The sequence below is a fragment of the Malus domestica genome, chromosome 06 (genome assembly GCF_042453785.1).
Source record: "Malus domestica chromosome 06, GDT2T_hap1".
NCBI lineage: Eukaryota > Viridiplantae > Streptophyta > Magnoliopsida > Rosales > Rosaceae > Malus > Malus domestica.
In genome coordinates this window covers 11,842,916-11,867,832 of record NC_091666.1, presented here as the reverse complement: position 1 = coordinate 11,867,832, position 24,917 = coordinate 11,842,916, and the positions used below count along the sequence as shown (strand labels likewise).

The 24,917-nt window shown below is 40.2% G+C and overlaps 2 protein-coding genes and 1 pseudogene across 2 annotated transcripts; 1 reads left to right on the top strand and 2 right to left on the bottom strand.

The window, feature by feature from the left end:
* Positions 1-4,026: 4,026 nt before the first annotated feature.
* LOC114825442 (inositol-tetrakisphosphate 1-kinase 4-like) lies at positions 4,027-9,638 on the bottom strand. Its single transcript, XM_070823146.1, has 5 exons — positions 9,623-9,638; positions 5,099-5,191; positions 4,641-4,760; positions 4,373-4,549; positions 4,027-4,193 (listed from the first exon to the last, which is right to left on the bottom strand). The coding sequence occupies exons 1-5, from the start codon at positions 9,636-9,638 to the stop codon at positions 4,042-4,044; spliced, it is 558 nt and encodes a 185-aa protein (XP_070679247.1). The 3' UTR covers positions 4,027-4,041.
* Positions 9,639-10,786: 1,148 nt separating this feature from the next.
* Positions 10,787-11,918, top strand: LOC103445686 (elongation factor G-2, chloroplastic-like; annotated as a pseudogene).
* Positions 11,919-12,680: 762 nt separating this feature from the next.
* On the bottom strand, positions 12,681-16,118 carry LOC103412249 (hsp70-Hsp90 organizing protein 3-like). Its single transcript, XM_008350842.4, has 7 exons — positions 15,020-16,118; positions 13,925-14,213; positions 13,684-13,769; positions 13,374-13,597; positions 13,214-13,280; positions 13,072-13,131; positions 12,681-12,958 (listed from the first exon to the last, which is right to left on the bottom strand). Exons 1-7 carry the CDS (start codon positions 15,920-15,922, stop codon positions 12,845-12,847), a joined length of 1,743 nt encoding a protein of 580 aa, XP_008349064.3. The 5' UTR covers positions 15,923-16,118; the 3' UTR covers positions 12,681-12,844.
* Positions 16,119-24,917: the final 8,799 nt, after the last annotated feature.

Below are 24,917 nucleotides of genomic sequence, written 5' to 3'. Positions count from 1 at the left end.
GGTGAAAAATTCAAAATTTGAAAAAGTTTTGTGCAAGTGGATAGGTAGGTGAGAAAAAATTGATTGGGATGGGTTGTAAGAAAATGTTTTGTCTAACATTAAAGACATAAATCATCCATCACCAATTAGGGCTGGGCACGGGCCGGGCCGGGCCCATTTTTGAACGGACCGGACCGGACCGGACCTGGAATTAAAGGAGACGGGGCGGGCCAGGCCGGGCATTATAATTCTGAAAATAGGAACCGGACCTTACCCGGCCCGGTTGAAACGGGCTGGTTCGGTCTAGGTACACAGGTCCTTTTTTTTTCCTTTTTAAAAATGTTTGCTGCACACAGATTGCAGTTTCTCACAAACTACACAGATTGCAGTTTTTTGCAATTTCTCACAAACTGCACAGATTGCAGTTTTTTCCAGTTTGTGAGAAACTGCACAAATTGCAGTTTTTTACAATTTCTCACAAACTGCACAGATTGCAGTTTGAAAAAACTGCACAAACTGCAGTTTGCATTTTGCAATGCATAGATTGCACAGATTGAAAAAAACTACACAAATTCCACAAATTTCACAAATTTCACAGATTTCCACAGATTTCACAGATTTCAAAAATTTCACGGATACCACATTCCACAAATTGCAGTTTGAAAAAACTGCACAGAACAGATTCCACAAATTGCAGTTTGAAAAAACTGCACAGATTGCAGTTTTTCATTTTGCAGTGCACAGATTGAAAAAAAAAATAGTACAGATTGCAATTTGAAAAAAATTACACAGAATACAGATTGCAGTTTGCACAGACACAGATTTCACACATTGCAGTTTGCACAGACACAGATTTCACATATTGCACAGATTTGCACACATCTGCAATAAATTTCAAATTCCAACGCCTAAGTTCCGACAACAATCCTCATTGAATCTGTAAGCAAAAATACAATGTAAACATGACATTTTTAAAGTCCAACATCATATTATCCTCATTGAAATTTAAAGTTCATTCATTTGAGTTTAAAATATTACCACAATTCCCTTTCTTTTATTCGTTTGAGGAGCTTCAAGAACACTTGGTGAGATGGTTGAACTTGTAGAGATAGTATTTGCTCTTTTTCTTTTATATTCTACAATAAAGAACAAACGTTAATTGTAAACCAATTAATATAAAGTTATAAACCAAACTATTAAAAACAAAATAGTTACCTTCTTCACACTCTTGATAAAATTCAAGCTCCGCAAGACTTGCTTCATACTCAATGCTGCCAATTGGTTCACTTCTTATCCAGTTTCGGAGGCACATCAATGACTCCACTGTTTAAGGAAGGAGACATGATCTACAAGGGTGAATTACTCTTTTTCTTGCACTAAATGCACTCTCATTGGCAACTATTGACACTTGAATTAGCAAGACATCTTTCACTACCAAAGCAAGTGTGGGATATGTGCTCCTCCCCTTCAACTTCCACCATTTCAAAACGTCAAATTGTGAACCTTGTGGTACTTTCTCTACAGTGTCAAGGAGATACCTATCCACCTCATGTGCAAGCACAATATCCTCAGTGTCTTCTAGTTCCTTCTCCCAATCATCCATGATTTGACTAAATATCATTGGATTTTCCGTTGGCACACTAGAAGATGATTGTTTTACCCTTGAAAAAGAAGTGTCAAGAACTAAATCTTCTCTACCCTTTTGTTGTGTTTGTGAACCGAAAGCTTGGAAAGCATATTCATCACACATCGCCTTCAACAATGTCTTCACTTCATTACTTTTCTGTTCAATCTCTTCTTCAGAAAGTTGTAACTGCTTTCGGCACAAGTGCATGTAGTGCCTCAATATGAACCTTGGGTCTAAGACAAGGGCAACTACAAATATTTGGTTATGGGACTCAATTGAACCAAAATACTTTCGATATTTGGCTCTCATGTTGAATGCCATATCATGTAGCACCAACTCTACAGGTTTTCCAGTTTGCATATATTCAGGCAAAAAAAGCTTTTCAATCTCGTTTCCCACAACAATGACATCATAAACAGTATTAGATGTGGGATACTTACTTGCACTAACTTTCAAAGTTATAAGATAGAAGGCCTTCCAAAATTTCACAAACACTTCTGCACTATCCCAATCTTCCTCCTTAAGTGGTCCAACCCTCCCTTTACCCGCCACTTCTTCTCCTTCATCATTAAGCACCTTTTCACTGAAATAGGTGGTGTATATATTGGCTTCATCATCTTCGATCATCCTTTCAAATACTTTTTGAAACTTCATGCAAGATTCTAGCATCATGTATGTGCTATTCCACCTAGTAGGCACATCCATAACAACTAGAACCCTACTATCCAACTTCTCACTCTCCACACATTTCTTGAAATAACTTAACCTTCGGGGACTTGACCTCACAAACCGCACGGCATTTCTAAGACCATCCACACTTGTATCTAACCTTTTCAACCCATGTTTCACTACTAAGTTGATAATATGAGCTAAGCACCTCACATGCATAAACTTCCCATTCATAATCATTTTACTATTAGGCCATTTCTGCATTTTACAAACAACATACTCAATTGCCACCTTATTAGTCGATGCATTGTCAACTGAGATGCACATTACCTTTTCAATCCCCCACTCAACCAAACATTGCTCAATCATCTTCCCTATTTCTTAGCCTTGATGACTTGAAATCAAACAAAAGTTTAGAATCCTTTTGTGCATATTCCAATCATCATCCACAAAATGAGCAGTTAGCACCATGTAGTTCAAGTTTTGCACACTTGTCCATGTATCAGTAGTCAAGCTCACTCTATGATTGTGTATCTCCTTTTTTAACTGATCTTTCATGCTATCATACATATTGAATAACTCCCTCATCATAGTTCTCCGAGATGGAACATGCAATCTAGGCTGGACTTTGCACATCATCCGCCTAAACCCTTCATTCTCCACAATACTAAAAGGTATCTCCTCGAGCACAATAAACTCAATAATACCTTCCACACTTTCTTCTTGGCTCCACCCTTTAGCAACAAGCATGTTTTTGACATTCCCATCCCCATCCCCAGAAGGTCTAGAACTGCCTAGAACCTTTTGCAACTCATCAATTGGTTTATATGACTTGCAATGTTTATTGAGATGTTTAATGTAAGTACTGGTTCCACCCCCACTAGTATCACATGCAAAAAAAAGAATTACAATGGTTACACTTAGCCTTCAATACGTGTACCTCCCCATTCTCTTTCTTTCCATCCTTTTCTACTTCTTGCATTTCCGAGACCGTACACTTAGTGAAATGATCCCAAACCCAAGATCTCTAAGAAGAAGATCTCTCTAGTGAAGCTATTATAGTTGGTTGTTTTGTCTTTGGAATAGGTGGTGCTTTTCTTTTTCTAGAGGATGAGGGGTTTGGGGGAGGCATTGATGGTTTTGAGTACTGTATGGGTTGTGCTTGTGTTGGTTGTGGAGGACATGGTGATGTAGCCGTAGATGATGCTACATTAGTACTACTAGGGGTACTTTGACTTTGAGATTGAGACATTATGTAAAAATCTGTAAAAATCAAATAATGGAACTATATTCATTAGTCAAATAAAGATATTTCGAAATAATTACTCTCTGGGATGGGAAACAGAAGCAGGCAGCACAATTAAACAGAGTGAACACACAACACACAAATTGTTGACCGACAAAAGACCAAAAAGGCTGAGAAGTATCATCATGTTATTAATTTGTGCAGTGTGTGACTGTGCAGTTGCAATCTGTGCAAATCTGTGCAGTGCAGTTTGCAATCTGTGCAGTTTGTGCAGTTTGTGCAGTTTGTGCAGTTTGCAATCTGTGCAGTGCAGTGCAGTTTGTGCAGATTATGCAGATTGCAATCTGTGCAGTGCAGTGCAGTTTGTTGTGCAGATTGCAATATGTGCAGTGCAGTTTGTGCAGATTGCAATCTGTTTTTACTATATAAATGTTTTGTACCTAGTGATTTTATCATAAAGTAGTTGATGTCAATGACATAAAAAACATACTTTGTCCCATGCTCTCGAATCATATCAACATTAAATAGCCGAAGGCCCTAGAAAAAGTCGATTCTTAACTTCTACCATTGCACAACGAGAGAGAGAGAGAGTGAGAGAGAGAGAGAGAGAGGTTACCAATCGTTGGCGGAGCTCCCTTTCAAGGTTCTCTAACAAAGGCCGTTGAGGAAGTTCTGCAACAATGATGCCATTTTTAAATAAGGGGCCCAAGGACCAATAAGGTAGTTTTAGCAACGTATCATTGAAACAGCATTTTTCAAACAGCAAGGAAAATCATACAAGTTTGAAGAAAACAGGGAAAAAGCTTTTTATTATAACAACCAATGTATTAAACATTTTTAAAGGATTTTACCAGCAACACTAGGGTCAAGGTCTGCATCGTCTGCTGAAGCCGCAGCACATGAAACCCTTGGGAAACGGAAGACACCAGCAAGCTTTTCTAGTTCACGTTTACTGATATTGGGAAGAGAGAAACGCCTTACAACCTTTATGGCTTCCCCAACGATATAAACTTTAAAGAGAACACCACCTACAATGCGGCAAACAGGAGGTAGAAAAAGTATAATTAACAACGTGGTTGAAAAAGAAATAGTAATCAAGTACCAATTACCACATTATACCGTGATTTACAAACTCCTGCAGGACCAAGGGAGGTTCGAGTTCTGAGATGGAGCATTGGTCGTAAGCAAGAAATAGTTCATGTGACTTGGCACTACCATCCACAACCAGTGGTTTGACAACTGAAATACAAAATAAACAGAGGTCAATAGTTGCAGTATCCAAGTCGGGATTCATCAGTCTGCAATAGTTGACAACAAAGCTCCCCTACCAAATTGTTCAAAGAAGCCTGCCTCCTGCCAATCATTATGACTATACATACCATGAAAACATTAGCCATGGAAATCCAGAGGATCTCTAGGATATATCAATAAATCCTTGTGCGACCATCACGTTGGTATATAGATGCCATAATCGGTTTCATTTAGAGGAGGAAACTGTGTCCTAACACTAAAAGAAAAAACCAATGCCCCTGAAAACATACCCAAAACACACGAGAAGAAGGATAAAGTAACTCTACCCAGAGGCAATTTTAGCCCAGCTTTATCAACTTCATTTAGAATAGATGATGGATCTTTAGTGACAATCAACTGCTTTGGAACACCAACCTTGCCTATAGGAACCAAAATGAAAACTGGTCAGAAAATCTAACCACAACTTAATAAGTTACAGCAACAACAACAACAACAACAAAGCCTTTTCTCACTAAGTGGGGTCGGCTATATGAATCCTAGAACGCCATTGCGTTCGGTTTTGTGTCATGTCCTCCGTTAGATCCAAGTACTCTAAGTCTTTTCTTAGGGTCTCTTCCAAAGTTTTCCTAGGTCTTCCTCTACCCCTTCGGCCCTGAACCTCTGTCCCGTGGTCACATTTTCGAACCGGAGCGTCAGTAAGCCTTCTTTGCACATGTCCAAACCACCGTAACTGATTTTCTCTCCTCTTTCCTTCAATTTCGGCTACTCCTACTTTACCTTGGATATCCTCATTCCTAATCTTATCCTTTCTCGTGTGCCCACACATCCAACGAAGCATCCTCATCTCCACTACACCTACATGTTGATGCTTCACCGCCCAACATTCTATGCCATACAGCATTGCCGGCCTTATTGCCGTCCTATAAAATTTTTCCTTGAGCTTCAGTGGCCTACGACGGTTACACAACACGCTGGATGCACTCTTCCACTTCATCCATCCAGCTTGTATTCTATGGGTGAGATCTCCATCAAATTCTCCGTTCTTTTGCAAGATAGATCCTAGGTAGCGAAAATGGTCACTCTTTGGTATTTCCTGATCTTCGATCCTCACCCCTAACTCATTTTGGCCTCCGTTTGCACTGAACTTGCACTCCATATATTCTGTCTTTGATCGGCTTAGGCGAGGGTCTTTAGATTCCAACACTTCTCTCCAAAGGTTAAGCTTCGCGTTTACCCCTTCCTGCGTTTCATCTATCAACACTATATTGTTTGCGAAAAGCATACACCAAAGAATATCATCTTAAATATTAAGTTTGTGATCTTCGCTAGATTGCTCCGATCATTAGTGTGTATAAGTATGTAAATGGATAGAGACAGGAGGCAAACACAAGATGTACGTGGTTTACCCAGATTGGCTACGTTCATGGAGTAAAGGAGTTCTCATTAATTGTGAAGGGTTTACACATTATATAGGTTCAAGCTCTCCTTTAATGAGTACAAGTGAATGATTTAGTACAAATGACATTAGGAAATATTGTGGAAGAATGATCTCGTAATCACGAAACTTTTAAGTACCGAAGTGTGGTATCGTCTTCACTTGCCTTATCTGTCTCATAGGTAGATGTGGCATCTTCTTTGGAAGTACTCTTCCTCCCTCCAGGGGTGGTATCTTTAACTGGTGGAGATGCACAAGGTAATGTATCAATTTCACTTGACGCTTACTTGTAGTTTCAGGCTTGGTCAAGCGCGATACAAACCCTGTAGTAGGGGTCCCCCAAGTCGCCGAGCTAAGGGATCTGCTGAAAGAGGTGACAGAAAAGGTAAGCAATCAGAGCTCCAAGCAATCAGTCCCAGATCAGAAGTTTGATTTCGAGTTCCGACTGATTGTTATCCTTCTCCTTATCTTGCAGGTAGCATGAAGGATAAAGAGAAGAAAATGAGAAAAGGTGATATGAGATACTTTTGCTTTTGAAGAAGTAACTTTCCACAAGCTTATTCTTGAACTGGGCTGGAGGGTTTTCTTGTTTCCGCCAGAGTATAAGGCCGACTGAAGAATTTGAGGGTCAAAACAAGTCCATCAAATCTAGAGTACGTTCGACCCTGCTGATATGGGATACTTTTGCTGTTGACAAAGTAGTGGATGTATCGGCACGTGTTCTGTTGCGCTTGTCTCCACATGCTTCCTTGTATCCTTCTCACTTGCTCTATTTGTTCCTCAGGCAGATGTGGTATCTTCTCGGGAAGCATAAGATGTTGAAGATGAGTACTCGAGAGCAATGGGGTTCCAGGCAGTCAGTTCCGGACTGGAAGCTTGATTCCAAGGCCAAAGGAAAAGACAGGGAAAAAGCATGATATGGGATACTCTTGCTTTTAACCCTGATGATATAAGATATTCTTGCTTTAGTGTAGCTTGTTTGCAGAGGTATTCTCGGGGGGAAAGAAAGCTGAGTATTTCGAGAGGCTTCGTTGGGAGTACCCTCTCAGATATGAGGAAGGGTTGAGCATTTTTGCAGGTCTGCCTGTCCGTTGAGGATGGAGGTCGACATATATAGGAGTCTCCCTAACAAGGAGTAATACTATTCTTTTACCCTGCTTGGTCATAGCACGGTAGTGGGAGCTGCCAGCTTCACGTGTTTTAACTCTGTCAGAGCACTTTGAAAAAGTGGTCTGTGGTATCTGGAAAGCTGATGTTACGTGTGAAGATTACAGACAAGCTTTATCCAAGGAGATCTGGCTCTCGAAGTTGAGAAAGCGGTGTGAGGATTACAGACAAGCTTTATCTAAGGGGCTCTCGAAGTTGAGAGAGCGGTGCCTCTTCGGTTTTCGAACAAGCAATCCTGTCAGGGATCTGTCTCTCAAGATTCGGAGAACGGTGCCTCTTCGATTTTTAAGAAAGCAATCTTGCTAGAAGTCTGGCTCTCGAGATTCGAAGAGCGGTGTCTCGTCGCTTTTTGATAAAGTAATCATGTTGGGAGTCTGGCTCTCGAGATTCGGAGGACGGTGCCTCTTCGATCTTGAAGTAAGCAATCTTGTTAGGAGTGTTTTCTCGAATGTGAGTAAAGGTTAAGCCTGTTTGCTAGTCTACCTTGCCACGGAGCACAGAGGTTGACCCACAGGGACTTTCCAATTATCCAGCAATGGTCCTGTTCCTTTACCCTTGTGGGTAATAATATGGTCGCTAGACCTTCAAAATTTATGTGTCTAAACTTTGTTAATGCTTTTTCTTTGCTATTCTTTTACCCTTCTTGGTCATAGCGATGTAATGGGAGCTGGAAGCTTCACGTGTCTAAACTTTGTCAGAGATTTTTGGCAAAGTTATCTGTGGTACCCGTGAGCTGATGTTGCGTGTGGAAAGTGAATGATTGAACAGTAACATTCACGTGCTTTCTACTTCACTAGAAATCTTCGACAGAATGCCCGTAATTTCCGCAAAGTTGAGTGTGCATGTGACAGGTGCTGACAAGGCTGAAAAAGCAGGTGCCTCTTCGATTTCTGAGATCGGCCCTCGTGATCTCTGAGCAGCCCAGCTTTTGAGAAAGCAAGCGCCTCTTCGATTTCTGTGATCGACCTTCGTGGTTTTTGAGCAGCCCAGCTTTTGAGAAAGCAAACGCCTCTTCGATTCCTGAGATCGGCCCTCGTGGTCTTTGAGCAGCCCAACTTTTGAGAAAGCAGACGCCTTCTCGATTTCTGAGCAGGCGCCTCTTCGATTTCTGAAGCTCCATCGAGTGCGGATTTTTATAGAGGCTGGTATTAAGTTCCAAAGCATACTTGAATCTCCACCAGTAGAAGCTCCCTTCTTGCATTTCTAAGATCTTGATTTGTCCGACCTCTTTTCTCTTCAACACCTTTGAAAATGTCTGGCCCCTCCGACCGTCGTTTTAACTTGAACCTTATTGAAGAGGTAGCCACGCCTTCTCCAGACAACATATGGCGCCCATCCTTCTTATCCCCTACTGGTCCTCTTACCATTGGGGATTCCATGATGAAGAATGATATGACCGCTGCGGTGGTGGCCAGGAACGTTCTCACTCCCAAAGATAACAGACTACTTTCCAAACGGTCTGATGAGTTGGCTGTTAAGGATTCTCTGGCTCTCACTGTTCAGTGTGCAGGTTCTGTGTCTAATATGGCCCAACGCCTATTTGCTCGAACCCGCCAAGTTGAATCATTGGCGGCTGAAGTGATGAGTCTCAAACAGGAGATTAGAGGGCTCAAGCATGAGAATAAACAGTTGCACCGGCTCGCTCATGACTATGCTACAAACATGAAGAGGAAGCTTGACCAGATGAAGGAATCTGATGGTCAGATTTTACATGATCATCAGAGGTTTGTGGGTTTGTTCCAAAGGCATTTATTGTCTTCGTCTTTTTGGGGCTGTATCGCGTAATGAAGCTCCAAATGATCAACCTCCGATGCCTCCTCCTTCTAGGGTGCTGTCCAGTACTGAGGCTCCGAATGGTCCCCCTCCGGTGCCTTCTCTTTCTGGGGCTCTACCGACTGCTGAGACTTCTCCTAAGCAACCTTTGTGAAGGCTCCCTCTTGTTTGTTTATTTTGACTCGTGTATATGTACATATTTGTAACTTCTTAGAGATATCAATAAATAAGCTTTGTTTCATTTCAACGTGCCTGGAATAAATTTGAATAGAGATAGCACAAACTAATATACTACTTGAAACGATGAATGATGAATACATGTCGTATGATACATGAAACATCAATGCTATCTGTTAAATACAGTACAGAATAATATACATACCTAGATACGAAAACATATATTGAAATTCAATAGTATACAAATTCTACAAATTCTAACTTAAAACCCCTAGTACAGAATCAATAATATACGTACCTAGATACGAAAACATATATACGAAAACATATATACGAAAACATACCTAGTAAAGAATAATATACATACCTAGATACAAAATAATATACAAATTCTAAGTTAAAACCCCTAAAAATCCCTACACCAGAAATTCACATTAATAGTAAAACCTAATTCAAAATTACCTAAATTTTAGAGGGATGATGCTTGGTACTTGCCTTGGTACTGGTAGTAGCAGTGTCCTCAACGGTGGTGATGGGGTGATGATGGTGGTTGCGACGGCGGAGGTGGTGATGGGGGGTGATGATGTTGGTCGCAACTCGCGACACCGCTGTGAGAGTGTTGAGGTGAGCACTGTGAGTCGGAGTCGAGGGAAGGGATAGGGAGAGGGATTCGAGGGAGAGGGATAGGGAGAGGGACTCAGGGAGAGGGAGTCGAGGGAGAGTCTAAGAATCTGAGAGACTGAGGTCTGAGGCTGCTGAGGCTGAGGAGGATGCTTCTAGAACTCGGGAAAGCTAACAGCTGGATCCTATGTGCTAAATGCAAACAAGGGGAAAAAGGAGAGGATTGGTAGGCTTCTAGAAATGCATGCAAACAGTAGGGAAGATGTAAAGGTAGCTTTAGCTGGTGACATTGTTGCGCTTGCAGGCCTGAAAGATACCATTACTGGTGAAACATTGAGTGACCTCGAACATCCTATTGTACTTGAATGAATGGACTTCCCTGATCCTGTGATTAAGGTGGCCATTGAACCCAAGACTAAAGCTGATGTTGACAAGATGGGAGCTGGTTTGGTTAAGCTTGCTCAAGAAGACCCCTCTTTCCACTTCTCACGGGAAGAAGAGATAAACCAGACAGTGATTGAAGGAATGGGAGAATTGCATCTTGAAATTATTGTTGATCGGCTCAAGAGAGATTTAAGGTCTGTGTCTACTACTCCATGTTTCTCATTGTCCATTTTATTTATGATCCTTATGATATTGTGAGATGTTTTTTTCTTTGTTTGTTCCTTTTCTTGTTTTGGCATGGTGTCGTCTGGACAATTATATCTCAACCATGTTTATGCTTGTATCTTATGTATGAATATACACATATGAGCGTATAAAAGGTGTACCTACGGACAGTTTTGTGATCTCTTGGGAGTTTTCTGAAACCAGTTTGCATACGGACTTATTCTTTCTCGACTATCTGAGATAGGCCATTGTCTTAAATAGTTCCTTGAAATGTGTTAATTGTTATTCCTTTCGAATTTTTAAACAATTGAATGCTTTGGATATGTTGTTGATTTGGATGTTCATAACTGGGATTGCTTGGTCTGTGCAGGTTGAAGCGAATGTTGGAGCACCCCAGGTTAACTACCAGGAAAGCATTTGCAGGACCTCAGAAGTGAGGTATGTGCACAAGAAACAATCAGGTGGACAAGGTCAGTTTGCAGATATCACCGTACGATTTGAACCAATGGAGCCTGGTGGTGGATACGAGTTTAAGGGTGAAATCGAAGGGAGGTGCAGTGCCAAGAGAATACATTCCTGGGGTGATGAAAGGATTAGAGGAGTGTATGAGTAACGGTGTACTTGCAGGCTTTCCTGTCGTCGACGTACGCGCTGTACTAGTAGATGGTTCTTACCAAGATGTCGACTCAAGCGTGTTGGCATTTCAATTGGCAGCAAGAGGGGCTTTCCGTGATGGAATGAAGAAAGCTGCCCCGAAAATGCTTGATCCAATAATGAAAGTTGAAGTTGTTACACCTGAAGAACATCTTGGAGACGTTATTGGTGATCTCAACTCAAGGAGAGGACAGATCAACAGCTTTAATGACAAGCCTGGTGGTCTCAAGGTATGTAAAAGGATTTCTAAGACGACTGATGCTTATGATTGCCGGTAGTGAGCATGTGTTGCCAATTACCTTTGAATCTTGACGAAGTATTATGGACTGGTAATCATGTTGCACTTACTAATCGTTTGTGCCGGTATTAATGAAGGTGGTGGATGCACTGGTTCCTCTTGCAGAGATGTTTCAGTACGTTAGTACGCTACGGGGCATGACAAAAGGTCGTGCATAGTATACCATGCAGTTAGCTAAGTTTGATGTTGTTCCTCAGCACATTCAGAACTAGCTTGCTGCCAAGGAGGAAGAAGTTGCTGCTTGATTTTGTTACACTGTATGATCAGAGGGACCATATAAATTATATCCCAACTCATTATTTAAGAAAAATGAGGGTCTTTATTTCCCCTTCTTTTCCCCATTTTTTCTCTGTACCAAAAGATATTGAGAGTTTATAGTGATTTTTCTTCTAAAAAGGATTCCGCTCATAAATTTGTGTTGTAATTTTATGCGCAAACGGAAGTGAATTTTAATAAAGTACCAAATGCTAACGTCGTAGATGAAAGCAAAGAAATAAACAATCTTAGAATAAGAACGAGATTTAACGTGGTCCGGCATAAAGGCCTACATTTACGAGAGCAAAGCACAGCAAGAAATTTTACTAAGCAAACGAAGAATACAAAACAATGTTACTCTCACAACCCAAATCTCAAAAATTATAAATCCAAAACCAAACGAGTAGAGAATTCGAACAAACGGAGAAGAATCTCCCACATTCTCTTGACAACTTGATTCTCACAAAATTGCCAAATGCATGAGCCATGAGTGTGGCATTTCATGGCTTATTTGTTTGACAACTTGATGAGAATCAATTTGTGAGTTCGTGAGTTAGAAAGCAATTAGAGGGAATCTTCTCCGTTAGTCCTCTAATGGTTTGGTTTAGAGTTTGTAATTTATGAAATTTGGATAGTGAAGAAAGAGTGATCTCTGCTTATATAGTGAAATTCTTCGCCGCATTTCACCCATGAATGTAGTAGGCTTTACGCCTAACCACGTAAATCTCATGTTCTTTTGAGTTTGTTTTTAGCTTTCGCATACGATCATCTAAACTTGCTTTCAACCTCACTAACGTTAATTTAATCTATTTACTATAGAAATCTCTAAACTTCACTACAGATCTCAAAACTAAACTTAAAAACTCATATGACGCAATCCATAGGGTGGTGAGCACAGAGAGAGAGAGAAATTCCAACATATGAAAAAACATCCACATTAAAACCAAAACAGTAGATACATCACAAAATTTTCCGAAGAGAAAAATTCTAAGCTAATTACTCAAATGGACATTAAATAATTGAAAAGTACAATTGGATGGCAAAGGATTCTTTCTGATTACATGGTCAAGACTTTCCCGTTACTTACCGAAGCTGGACAATTCCTGCACTGACGAGCTTCTGGATCTTGCTCATCACCATAGGGTTTTTTGTGTGTTCCTGAGCAGCCTTGGGGTTTTCCTGGAAGTCGGTTAACACCTGAACACATTCCGACCAACGGAACTTTAAACATTCATACACCACGTATACAAAATAAAACTGAATTAACGAGGAAACCATGACACAACAGCGACACTATAAATTATGCTGACCTGTCTCATAACAGGATCTTGGAGAATATTTTGAACTTCTGGGTCCTGCATTCCCTTAGCCTGCAAGAAACAACAAACTCAATAACGTATGACAATCTTGAGAAACTAAATCACCAATGAAGAAGTTTGGCAAGTCACACACCTGTCTTTCCTTCAATTCCTCGGGACTCAGATCCCCCCGGCTAGCTTTGTTAATTTGCTCTACACATCTGCAATCAATTTCAAGTGGTGCTCTCCAGCATTACACAAAACATGAACTAAAAATTAAGCAACACGGAGTAGAACAATTCATGTAAACACACCTTCGCACACCATCAAGCAATTCCTGGTTGCTAGGATTGTGTTTCAACCCCTCCTGGTATGTTTCCAAAGCTTTCTCATATTCTTTCATGAAAAACTGGACAGCACCCTTTCTGGTGTAACCCTTCGCAAAGGTTGGATCAAGCTCAATGCACTGCTCTGCATCTTTTAGCCCCTCGGGCATTGCCCCGAGTTTTGTATAACATGCAGCTCTGTTGCTATATGCCTAAATCAAACTATGAAATGTCAGACAATATTTAAAACGCATTTGGATGATGATCAACTATATAAGAACACAGGAGGTTCTCCCACCTTTGGATCTTTGGGGTTCCTTCTCAGAGCTTCGGTGTACTGCTTAATAGCCTCTGGGTACTTCTGCTGCTTGAAATATTCATTTCCTGCGCATCATCGACAAGCAGTCAAGCTAGAGAGACATGGAAGGCATAAGTAAAAATACATGTCACAGAACCACTCGATGCAGACAGATAAAAACAAGCATTAATAAAGTTTCAAGGAGGTGGAAGTTATAAGCACATGAAACTTAAAGACAAACCTTTCTCACGCTCCTCATCAGCTAACTTCGGATCATAATACTCTTGTTGCTCTAGATCCTTCTTTGCTTTCTCAGCATCATTCAATTTCTTTAAGGTATCTGGGTTGCGATGCTCTGTGAGAGCTTTCTGGAATGACTCAATCGCAGGTTCAAAGTCCTTAGAGCATTTCGCCATCTTCACGTAGGCAGTTCCCTTCCTAGTCAAAGCTTTTGCTATCATTTTAAAGTCAGACCTTAGCTCTCTTCCTCTTTCCACCGCCTTCTCACAGTCCTTAATGCAGTCCTCAAACTGATATAATTTAACAATGCACTCAAATCAATAATCCATAACAAGCTAACAATACCAATATTACGACCAAGCATAAAGTTGTTAACAAGACTAGTGGTCAAGACTACTTTCACCTTTCACATCAGAAAACCAAAGTCTATAACAAGTATAGCATGACCAAGCAAGGAGCGAATGCAAACAACAATATGACCCATAAAAAAGAACACCGAATATGCAAGTATGAAGCCGAAAGAGGTTTCACTTTTTTGTGTAGACATTCTACCACATCCAAATTGTAACATGAACTTCTACAAATGATACGAAAAGGAGGATTACTGAAATTTGGGCCTAGCCAGCTCAGCCTCAGGTGATCAAGCATTGTTGAAGAGGACATCCCAAGTCCAAATTTGTCAGACCATAAGGACAAACAATAGCATAATTAACAAAAGACAACGGTCAGGTCAGAAAAACTGAATAAAATCTGTGCAGCGTCGCAGCTAAATCATAAGTCCTTGGGATAAACTTCAATTGTTTTTTCATTTTCGTGGGCAATTTATAAACCACAAATTATTATTAGACCGACTAAACTTATGGGGCTAGGTCTATACATCACTCTAAATTGAGCTAGCTCGTTTTGTGTAACATCATCATTAAAGTTACAGCATCGAGGAGCTTCATCTAAATCAATAAACATCACAGCGTATCCACGAAGAACACTAAATTATACTAACAGTACAAGCTTACAGTCAACTATATTACCAATCAGAGTGTAAACATTATTATGCAGCTTAAAAATAAATGGCAAACACTAGATATGCAATCCATACCTGACCCATTTCCAAATACGTCGCAGCGCGATTCAAGATAAACGAAATGTCCTCACCATCCAACTCAATGGCCTTGGTGTAGCGCTGAATCGCTGTGTCGAAGTCCTTCTTCTTATAAGCCGCATTACCAGCCTCCTTCTCCTTTATTGCCTCGGCCCTCCTCTTCTTCGCCTCCCTCTCTTCCTCGTTCACCTCCATCGGCTCTGGCTCCGGCTCCGGCTCCGGCTGGGGCTCCGGCTTCTTCTCCTCCTTCCGGGGCTCAGGTTGCTTCTGCTCCGGCGGAGACTCAGGCATCTCCTCATCCTCCGCCCCCGCTCCACCGTGTAACTTCACGTTGAGCAAAACCCCAAGGGCTTGCATAACCCTCCGGTCCTTCAGATACAAATTGAGATTGCTAGGGTTTTTCTGAATCTCCTGCATCATCTTCACAAAATCAGGTTGCTGCGAGAAAGCTCGGGTCGACGGGTCCGCAGTGAGCTTGGCCCACATCTCGGGACCTGAGAACGCATCCCCAAATGGGTTCATAGGCGGAGGTCCAGCCCGGGAGCGGGCCGCACCGGCTTGAGCGTCGGCCAAACCAGACTTCAGAGCCTCGTTATTGGGGTCAATCTCGAGACCCTTCTTATAAGCCGAAACGGCGTCGTTGTACTGGCCCAATCCGCAGTGAGCGGCGCCGAGCCGGCTGTAGCCCTTGGACCAATCGGGCTTAATCTCGACAGTCTTATTGGCGTCGGCTAGGGCTTCGGAGTATTTGTTGAGAGAGGCGTAGGCGGCGGATCGGTTGGAGTAGAGGACGTGGTTGGTGGGAGCGAGGTCGATGGCTTCAGAGAAGTGGTTGACGGCGGCGGTAAAGTCGCCGGAGGAGAAAGCGGCGTTCCCTTTGGCTTTGGCTTCGTCGGCCATGGCTGTTTAGGGATTCAAGAAACCTATTTGAGAGAAAGTAGAGGGATTGCGGGTGGAGGGGATTGAGGGGGCGACGAAAGGGCGAGCTTTATATAAGATAGATCAATAATGTGTAAGGGACCAGAGGCTTCTAGGGAAAGTGGGGTTTGTTTGGGGTTCTGGAACCTTCGGTCTATTCACTCACCGTTGGAAGCCCAAATCTTTTCTTTAAAAATATTTTTGTTGTTATATATTGTTGTTGTAATCGTATTTAGAATATGAATGTGATTGTGTAAAGTTTAGTGTATTTTTTCGAATATTCCTAAGTTAGATAGTATTATATTAGAGTTGTATTCTTATTATGCTAAGAATTTAACATATCATACTACTATAAATAAAGACATAATGGGATGATACAACACATCTCACAATTAAATCTCTTTTCTCTCTCTTATTCTAGTCGGCCTCCCCTCTCTATTCCCCTAGAATAGTTTAGTAAATTAGGCCTACAAACACGTTATCAACACGCTCTTGTCAGAAGCTAAGGAACTAAAGGATTGTTGGATGAGACTTTCTTCTACAAAATTCAAAGAGTTTTATTTGTTTTCAACCAATCAGGTACGCTTAAAATAAAGTACAATATTTGAAACGTCCACGAATGATGAAAACATTTTTCATGATATATATATATATGTTGACAAATATATGAAAACATTTTCCTTTCGATATTCCTTCCGATGTATATGTTTTATATATTTGTCAACATATATGTACGTTTCATGCATTACACAATTATTATTTTGCTATGTAGAATTTGTGAGTCAAAGCATATAAATAAATTAGAAGCAATTTAGGGTTCTTTAAACCCTAGAAAAGTCAACAAAAAAACAAAAATTGGGAATTAATGTTGCATGGCTGTGGCTCGCCAATGTGCCACTTCTAACACCACCGTCGAGCATTGAGCTGGCCTGCAGCCTAGCTGCGTCGAGCACGCCACTAGAACGACATCGTTGCGACGTCTAGACTATGGCAGCAGTGATGCGAAATAGATAAGCACACAAATTAAACCCTCTTTTTGTCAAATTGTAGTAAAGATGTAAGTAGGGATCGTTCTAGACCGGGGATTAGGAGGGATTGCTAAACACTTGGAAACTGACTTAAAAACTCAAAAACAAAGTTTAAAACACTAAACTAGACTCAAAGAATGCAAAACTAAAGTTTAAAACACTTAAACAACCCTAGAACTCAAAACAGCAACTAGAAGACTCAAAACTGCCTAAAAACCACTTTCTGGGCAGTTTTGAGCACCTACACTAATTTGGACGAAATTGGATGAAAACTTGAATCAAAACACTTAGAAACACAAATCAAAACACTTTCTAACTAATCTAAGACTCTAAAATAAGGGGGGTTTGTTTTGGACGAAAATTTAACACAAAAACAGAAACTTTAACTAAAACAGATTGCAAAAACCATTTTGGTGAAATAGATGGTTAAAAGGCTAGTTAGGAGGTTCTTCTCCACACATGTCACACTTGCAAATGAAACGATTTTCAGTTGTTCTTCCAATAAATTATAAATACTCAACGCCCCAAATTAACCGTGAATTGCACTAATTAACCCTCAGTTTTTCCACAAGTTATTAGGTTGGATGATTGCATACGACAACCCAAAACATTCCCTACAAGTTCCCTACATGAATTGCATAATAGAGATACAAGCACGAATCATTACGTTCTATGAAAAACATAAGCATTAACGAAGCATTTGTTACTATGAATTGCATGAAACTTATGCTAAGAATTCATTCAACGCGATCGTTTTCAAGCGACCTTCACTACTTGTGATTATAAGATTGTAACTATTAGGTGAAACTCCCTCATAATCTAGCATCATATTCATGCATGAAAACTAAGCGTGCACTCTCAATCAACATACACAAATAAATTATCAATCAAATAGATGAACGAATTGAATCCACAACTTATGAAATAACAACTGAATGTAAACAAATCATATTGCAAGCATGTACATGGTTTCGAATTACCCCCCAACTAAGGGGGTTTAGTTCCTCATACTCACAACACAAAGTTTATTGAATTGAAACATCGAAGACATAAGAAAGATTACACCTAAAACGCCCAAGAATTCCACTTTGAATTTCTGCACGTCAAGCTCCTCTTCTTCTTCTCCTTGCTGCGGCAGAGATGGTTAAAGGGATTTTTGGATGTGGTTTTTGTTTAGGAATGGAGTTAGGATGATATGGTGGTGCGGCAAGGGGTATGGATGGTGTATGGAGGTGTATAATGGTGGCTGGAGTAAAGGGATGGTTGCGGCAAGGTGTATGAATGGTGGCTGGAATGGATGATAGCTGCGGCAGAGATGGGAATAGGGTTTAGACGATTTCTGAATTGTGGAGAGGGAGATGAAGCGGCTAGGTGTAGAAAATAAATATATATGCACTTAAAAACCCTAACAAATCAGATTAGGGTTTCTAGAAACCCAAATCCACCAGAAAAATAAGTTAAACAATCAGAAATTTGGTGAGAAAAAGGGCCTAGGGTGCGGCAAGGAGTGGGCTAGGGTTAGGGCTTCTAGAAAGCCTTGCAAGGCAAGGAAATTGGTGTTCTAGAATGGGAGAAGTGCGGCCCAAACCCTAGGGGAGATGGATTAGGCTTTAATATGGCAGAAATTAAATGAAAGGGGCCTAGGGTGCGGCATAGGCTTAGGGTCCACAAGGAATTAGGGTTTAAGTCATCTAAAAGCCCAAAGCCAAGAATAGAAACTCACGAAAATGGAAACCTCCAAGAATAGAAACTTCCCACTTTTAGAAACTTTGGTTGCCAATTCCGATTTAGGAAAGATCAACCCAAAATGGAAACTTTTAGGCTTAGCTTTCCTACTTCAAGTAGGAAACCTCAAATCTTCAACTCTTCAATTCCATCCCAACCTTGTGTTCCAAGCATGTCCTTTTCAATCCAAGCTCACTTTTTGCTCCAAAAGCTAAATTGCATCATTTCATGTAATATGTCCTTTAAACCTGAAAACACATGAAAGTAGCTTAAAAGACTACTTTAATGAAGAAAACATAACGAAAATGCATACGAACTAGCTAACTAAGGCGCATAAATATGCTCCTATCAAGCAGCCCTTTGGGCTTTGCTGCGCCTACACGAACACTAGGCCTCAGCCTAGTAAGGGTTACCGTGGGCTTGCACCTTCTCCAACCCAAACCAACAACTTTTAAATTGTTGGGCTTTGTCTCAAGTCCCTGGCCTAAACTTGCAGCAAACCAGTTGCTTGATAGGTCTAACCCATGCCTCAGGCCTGCCTGCAACAAGCCCGCGTTGCTTGCTAGGCCTTAGAGCTGCTAGGCTTGCACTGCCCCTCCTCGAGGCCCAACAACCTACAGCCTTGCTATAGGGCTTATACCCAGCCAGCCTATTTTTGGCTGGCCGTGATACTTTTTGGACCCAATGCCAATTTATGGCATTCCCGCATTATAAATCATACCCAAATATTTTTTGGGGTACTTTGGTTTACGCTAATATATTTTAATTTAATTATCACTTGGTTTATTGTCAATCGAAGCTAATATGACTTGTCTGTCATTAAAAGTGACCAGTAGTCCATTAATCTGATAATTAATCCAAGATTATTAGCCCGAAGATCATTTTTGGACATTAACGATTCAATAATTTATTTTTCTACTTTGAACTGTTGACATCCTTGCGTAGTCCCGAAGCTTGATGCTATGAAAGTTAAGCACTCAAATTAAACCCTCTTTTGACAATTGTAGTATATGTATAAGTAGGGATCGTTTTGGACCGGGGATTAGGAGGGATTGCTAATCTAAACTAAACTGACTTACAAAAAGAAACTTAAAAACATTTAACTAGACTCTATAGACTCAAAACACTTAAAAACACAAACTAAAACAGATTCTAACTAATTAGGCACACTAAAGTAAAAGGGGATTGGGTTTTGGACGAAAATAAAGTAAAACAAAACAGAAACTAGAACTAAACAGATTTGCACGAAATTGGTTGTTTTGGATGAATGATGGGCTAGCTAGAAGGTCTTTCTCCACACATGACACACTTGCATACAAATCAATCTCCAATTGCTTTTCAATAAACTATGATGCTCAACACCCCAGATTAACCGTGATGCACAAATTAACCCTCAGATTTTCCTTTACTCATTGAATTGGATGAATGCATGCGACAACCCAAATCATTCTCTAAAAGTCCCCTATATGAATGCATAATAGAGATACAATTAAAGATCATTACGTTCCATGAAAATCATAAGCGTTGACGAGGCAATTGTAACTATGAATGCATGATATGCGGCACCAAGGTGTGAGTGGTGAATGGATGGCCTCTTGTGGTGGTGGATGGATATAGGTGAGTTATGGTGAAGGGTGGAGAGTTGTGTAGATGATGTGGTGTCTTTGGATGATGGCCCTCCCAAATTATGGTGAAGGGTGGATGTATTTATATGCTAGGGAGAGGAGTGTATGGAGTTGTAATGAGTGGATGTAATGGGTGTAGTGGGTGGATGTTTGGTAATGAGTGGATGTAATGGGCGTAGTGGGTTGTGGTAATGAGTGGATGTAATGGGTGTAGTGAGTGGAGGTTTGATAATGAGTGGATGTAATGGGTGTAGTGTATGAGTGTTTGGTAATGAGTGGATGTAATAGGTGTAGTGGGTAGATGTTTGGTAATGAGTGGATGTAATGGGTGTAGTGGGTGGATGTTTGGAGAATGGATGTGTTGGGTGAAATGAGTGGATGTAGTGGTATGTGAATGTGTTGGGTGAAATGAGTGGATGTAGTGGTAGGTGAATGGATGTGTTGGGTGAAATAAGTGTGCTAAAATGGTTATTTATAGGGACACGATGATGCACAAACTTCAAATTTCGTCCATTCCTTTTGCTCCAAGCATATGTCATCCATTCCATGCCCAAAAATGCTCCAAAAATGCTCCAAAATGCACTTCTTTGCCACGTTAACCCTTTGGACATACAAACACACGAAAATAGCTTAAAATACTAAAATAACTATGAACTAACAACATAAATGCCAAGAAACAAGCTAACTAAGTCGCATAAATATGCTCCTATCAAAGTTCACAGACTTGAGTTCCCGAAGCAACTCAAATTCACTACACTTAAACCAGCATATTGCATTTTGTGTTCTTGAAACTTCATAATTGTACATATTTAAGAAATCTAAATGTGTTCTTGTAGGAACCTTTCCTTTATGAATAAATTGTTCATAAAGCTGAATTGAACCTGTAGTTTCATATTTAGTACTTTTGAAACCCGAAGTTTTCATTCAAAACTTACAATATGAAACCTGTAGCTTTCATGTTTAAATTAAACTAATACATGACTATAGAACCCGAATGTTCTATGATATATGTCTATGGATTACCATATGACTAACCACGTTTTGTTGTACCCTCCGTTTTAGGGACATGTCGAACTTGAACAAGCTCGATTACACCGTTCTAGGAATATCTAGAAGAAACTACCTGAAGTGGGTTGAAGAAATGAAACTCCATCTTACTGCAAAGGGTATTATAGCCACCATCGAAGAACCTACCGACAACAACCCCGTCGATGATGCACTACAAACTGAGTACCTCGCTGAGGAAGACCTACTCACCTTCTAATTTACTCTAGCCAATTGTTTCAATCACCAGAAAGACATTTACTTACCTGAAGCAAGACACAACTGGTAGCATTTACGCTTCCAAAATTTTAAGTCTGTAAATGAATACAACTTTCAAGTTTGTAGAATCTGATCACTGGTTAAGTTCTATAAAGTGGACTTAACAGACGAAGATCTCCTTGAGAATACCTATTCGACCTTTAATGCCACCAATATTCTCCTGTAACAACAATATAAGGCACAAAAGTTCACCAAAATTTTGGATTTGATCTCTGTTTTACTTCTCACTGAAAAGCAGAACCAACTTTTGATGAGAAATCATCAAGCTTGACCTACTGGTTCGAACGCTCCGCTTGAAGCGCATGTGACAAATTCTAGCAGCCACAAACGACGAAAGAATCGTCAAGGTCATGGCAATGGGCGGCAAACCCACCCATGGGCCTAAGGTCAATAAAACCAAGGCCCACCCAAGGGAGGAAATTTTACCCATAAGCGCCAACCCCTTGTCCTTAAGGCTCCAAACTTCAAGAACAAGGGAAAATATACCGTTCCATTGGCTTCCACTGACCTAGACATGTGCTACCACTATGGATCAAAGAATCATTGGTCACGCATATGCCGAGCAACTGCCTAGGCCATTACCAAATATCATTCTCGTTGTGAGTCTAACTTTGCCAATGTGGAACATCTTGAAGATGCTATTAAATCTATGGAGATATCATATTTTCAGAAGGCATCAGCTCCTATAAAAGGATAAGTTTTATTCTTCTAGACATGTGTTTAGGGGGTTTTTACCCCTAGTGGCCGAACCCACTAGGAGTGCCAAACCGCCTTATTTTTAGGTTTATGGTTTAATTTTTGGACAATTTTTCTAAGTTTTTGGAATAATTTGTTTGGTTTTTGGTTTGTTTTGAATTATGGATATTATTTTCTCAATTGATTTGAATAAATGGAATTATATTTATGCATGTGACCGATTCAATTAATTTATTTTTAGATATGACTAGTGGAGAAGTTAGTTGTCTGGCTGATACCATGCACACCATCTTGTGTGAGCGACACTATTTTACTAACTTCATACCTAAGAATGCACCTCTGGCAACCTTCTCAGATTCATCCAACTTGATAAAAGGATACAGAAATGTTGGAAATATGCCCTGAAAGTCAATCTTTGGAAGAAACCTTTCAGGACAAATGAATCGATGTATGGATGACTCTTATACATCAAATGACAAAGATACTAATTAGGACTATCTCAATAAACGATATATGTCCTAATTAATGAATCCATGGATAATGGATCGATTGAAGAAGTAATCTAATGATGTTAGACTACAGAGACCTTCTTCACATAACCATTATGTCCAAAAGGTTCCTGGTCATTGGATTGTCGGAGGGATACTGACAATGCTTAGACCGGTACATACTGTGTCCGTTTCAAATGGAAGAATGGAAAGTCTCATCCCATTTGTGTAGTGACACTAAGACAAGTATGTAAGTGCTCATTACGGGAATGAGTTCACTGAACACAATCGAACGAGAGTACTTGCATGGAGGTCTACTCACATGTCAAGCAAGTAACTCTAATGGTTGGAATAATGTAAGTAGTCATTTGACCTGAGGCATCGTCGTTGTCTTGTGGCTAAGTACTTAATCTTTGATTGTGTCAAAGTCACCCCATTCGCGGATGTCCACGGCATAATTGGGGTTAAGCCACTTAGTCATGAAGGTAAGTAAATGCGCAACAAGGAATCTCTAATCCTCGATAAGAGAGGAAGAATACTCTAAGATATGATTCGGGAATCTTCGGCCGAAGTATCGAGCGTAATAAAGGAAAGCGTTCCTATACGACTCAATTGAATCATATAAGAAGGAATAATCACATTAGGGGTTTGACATAATATATCCATACCCTAGTAATGTGATTGAGAGTATTGTTTTAGAGAAGGATCGAATTACATTGTAATTCCAACTGAATAGGTTCTCCGAACAACTTCTACATTAGCTTGGGTAGCTATGACATATGGTTAGATGTCACTCATAGCTTGTGAGTTCTTCTAGATGATTAAATGTAGTCATCAAAGAAGAAAGGTGAATTAAAAGGAAGTTTTAATTCACTAAGTAATTGGATTAAATATAATCAATTGGATTGAAGTCAATCACCTCACTGCCTTGCTAATTAGAACCTAAAATGATTGTACACCGATACACTCTTGTAGTGAGTAATTAATGGATGATGGAAATAATTAATTGAATTAATTAAGTGTTGTGATTAATTTAGAAAGTCTAAAGAAATCATAAAAGCGATAAAAGATCGTTTTGGGCTTAAAGAAACGTTCAGGTTTAATTGGGCCCATTGGGCCTAAACCCATTGGGCTTTTATTCAAGCATTGGATGACTAGAAATAAATAAAAGCCCAAAGCCCAAACCAACACAAAGGGGCTGGCCCTTTAAAGTGGAGAGGGAGAGATATTTAGTCAAGTTGTTGACTAGATTTCTTTTTGTCTGTATAAGGAACTTTATAGAGATTTAATCCTTAGTGTTTTTTGTGTGTTTTAAAACAACAAAGAGGCAAAAGAAACATCTCTCTAAAACCACAAAAGGCCGGCCACCTTGAGGGTGATTTAGCTAACAATCTTTCACCCTTTTGGTTATTCCTCCATCCATCTCATTACACTAGTGGGTGTGGATATTTAGAGGTCTTCTCCTTTGGAGACTAAAGGAGAACTTTGGAGCACTCTTACTAACAAAGTGGAAGAGGCAAGGAGGGAGGCTAGGCTCAAGGACTTCAAGGAGCAAAGGGCTTGGAGGTGGTCCATCCTTGGTCTAAAATCAAGATCAAGAGGTATAGATCTATACTTTCACTTAGTTCTTTACTTGAATGTTTTAGATGCATTATATATAAACCTATGAACCTTGAAGGGGATTTGCATGACTATAGCTTTGATATTATTTGATAAATTGCTTCCGTTGCTCATGTATATAAATTTTGAATTGTATATGCATGCTAGTCATTTGGAAATCCCATGTGTTAAACTTATAATTTTCCCTTCAAGAAAGGCTCGTATAATGTTGTTTAATGGTATTGTCTTAACCATTAAAGAGACCCTCTATTCTCCACGTTCCGGAAAAACGTTGCTGAGTTTTAGAGATATTTGAGATAATCAATATCATGTTGAAACCACTGAAGAGAATGGTTTTGAATTTCTTTGTATCACTTGTTATGAATATGGCCAGAAGCATTCGCGGCATAGAGACCCACCATGTGGCTGGCCCTGAGCCTGGGTTCCAAAGCACTTTGCTGATTTGGCATGACCGTATGAGACATCCCGAACA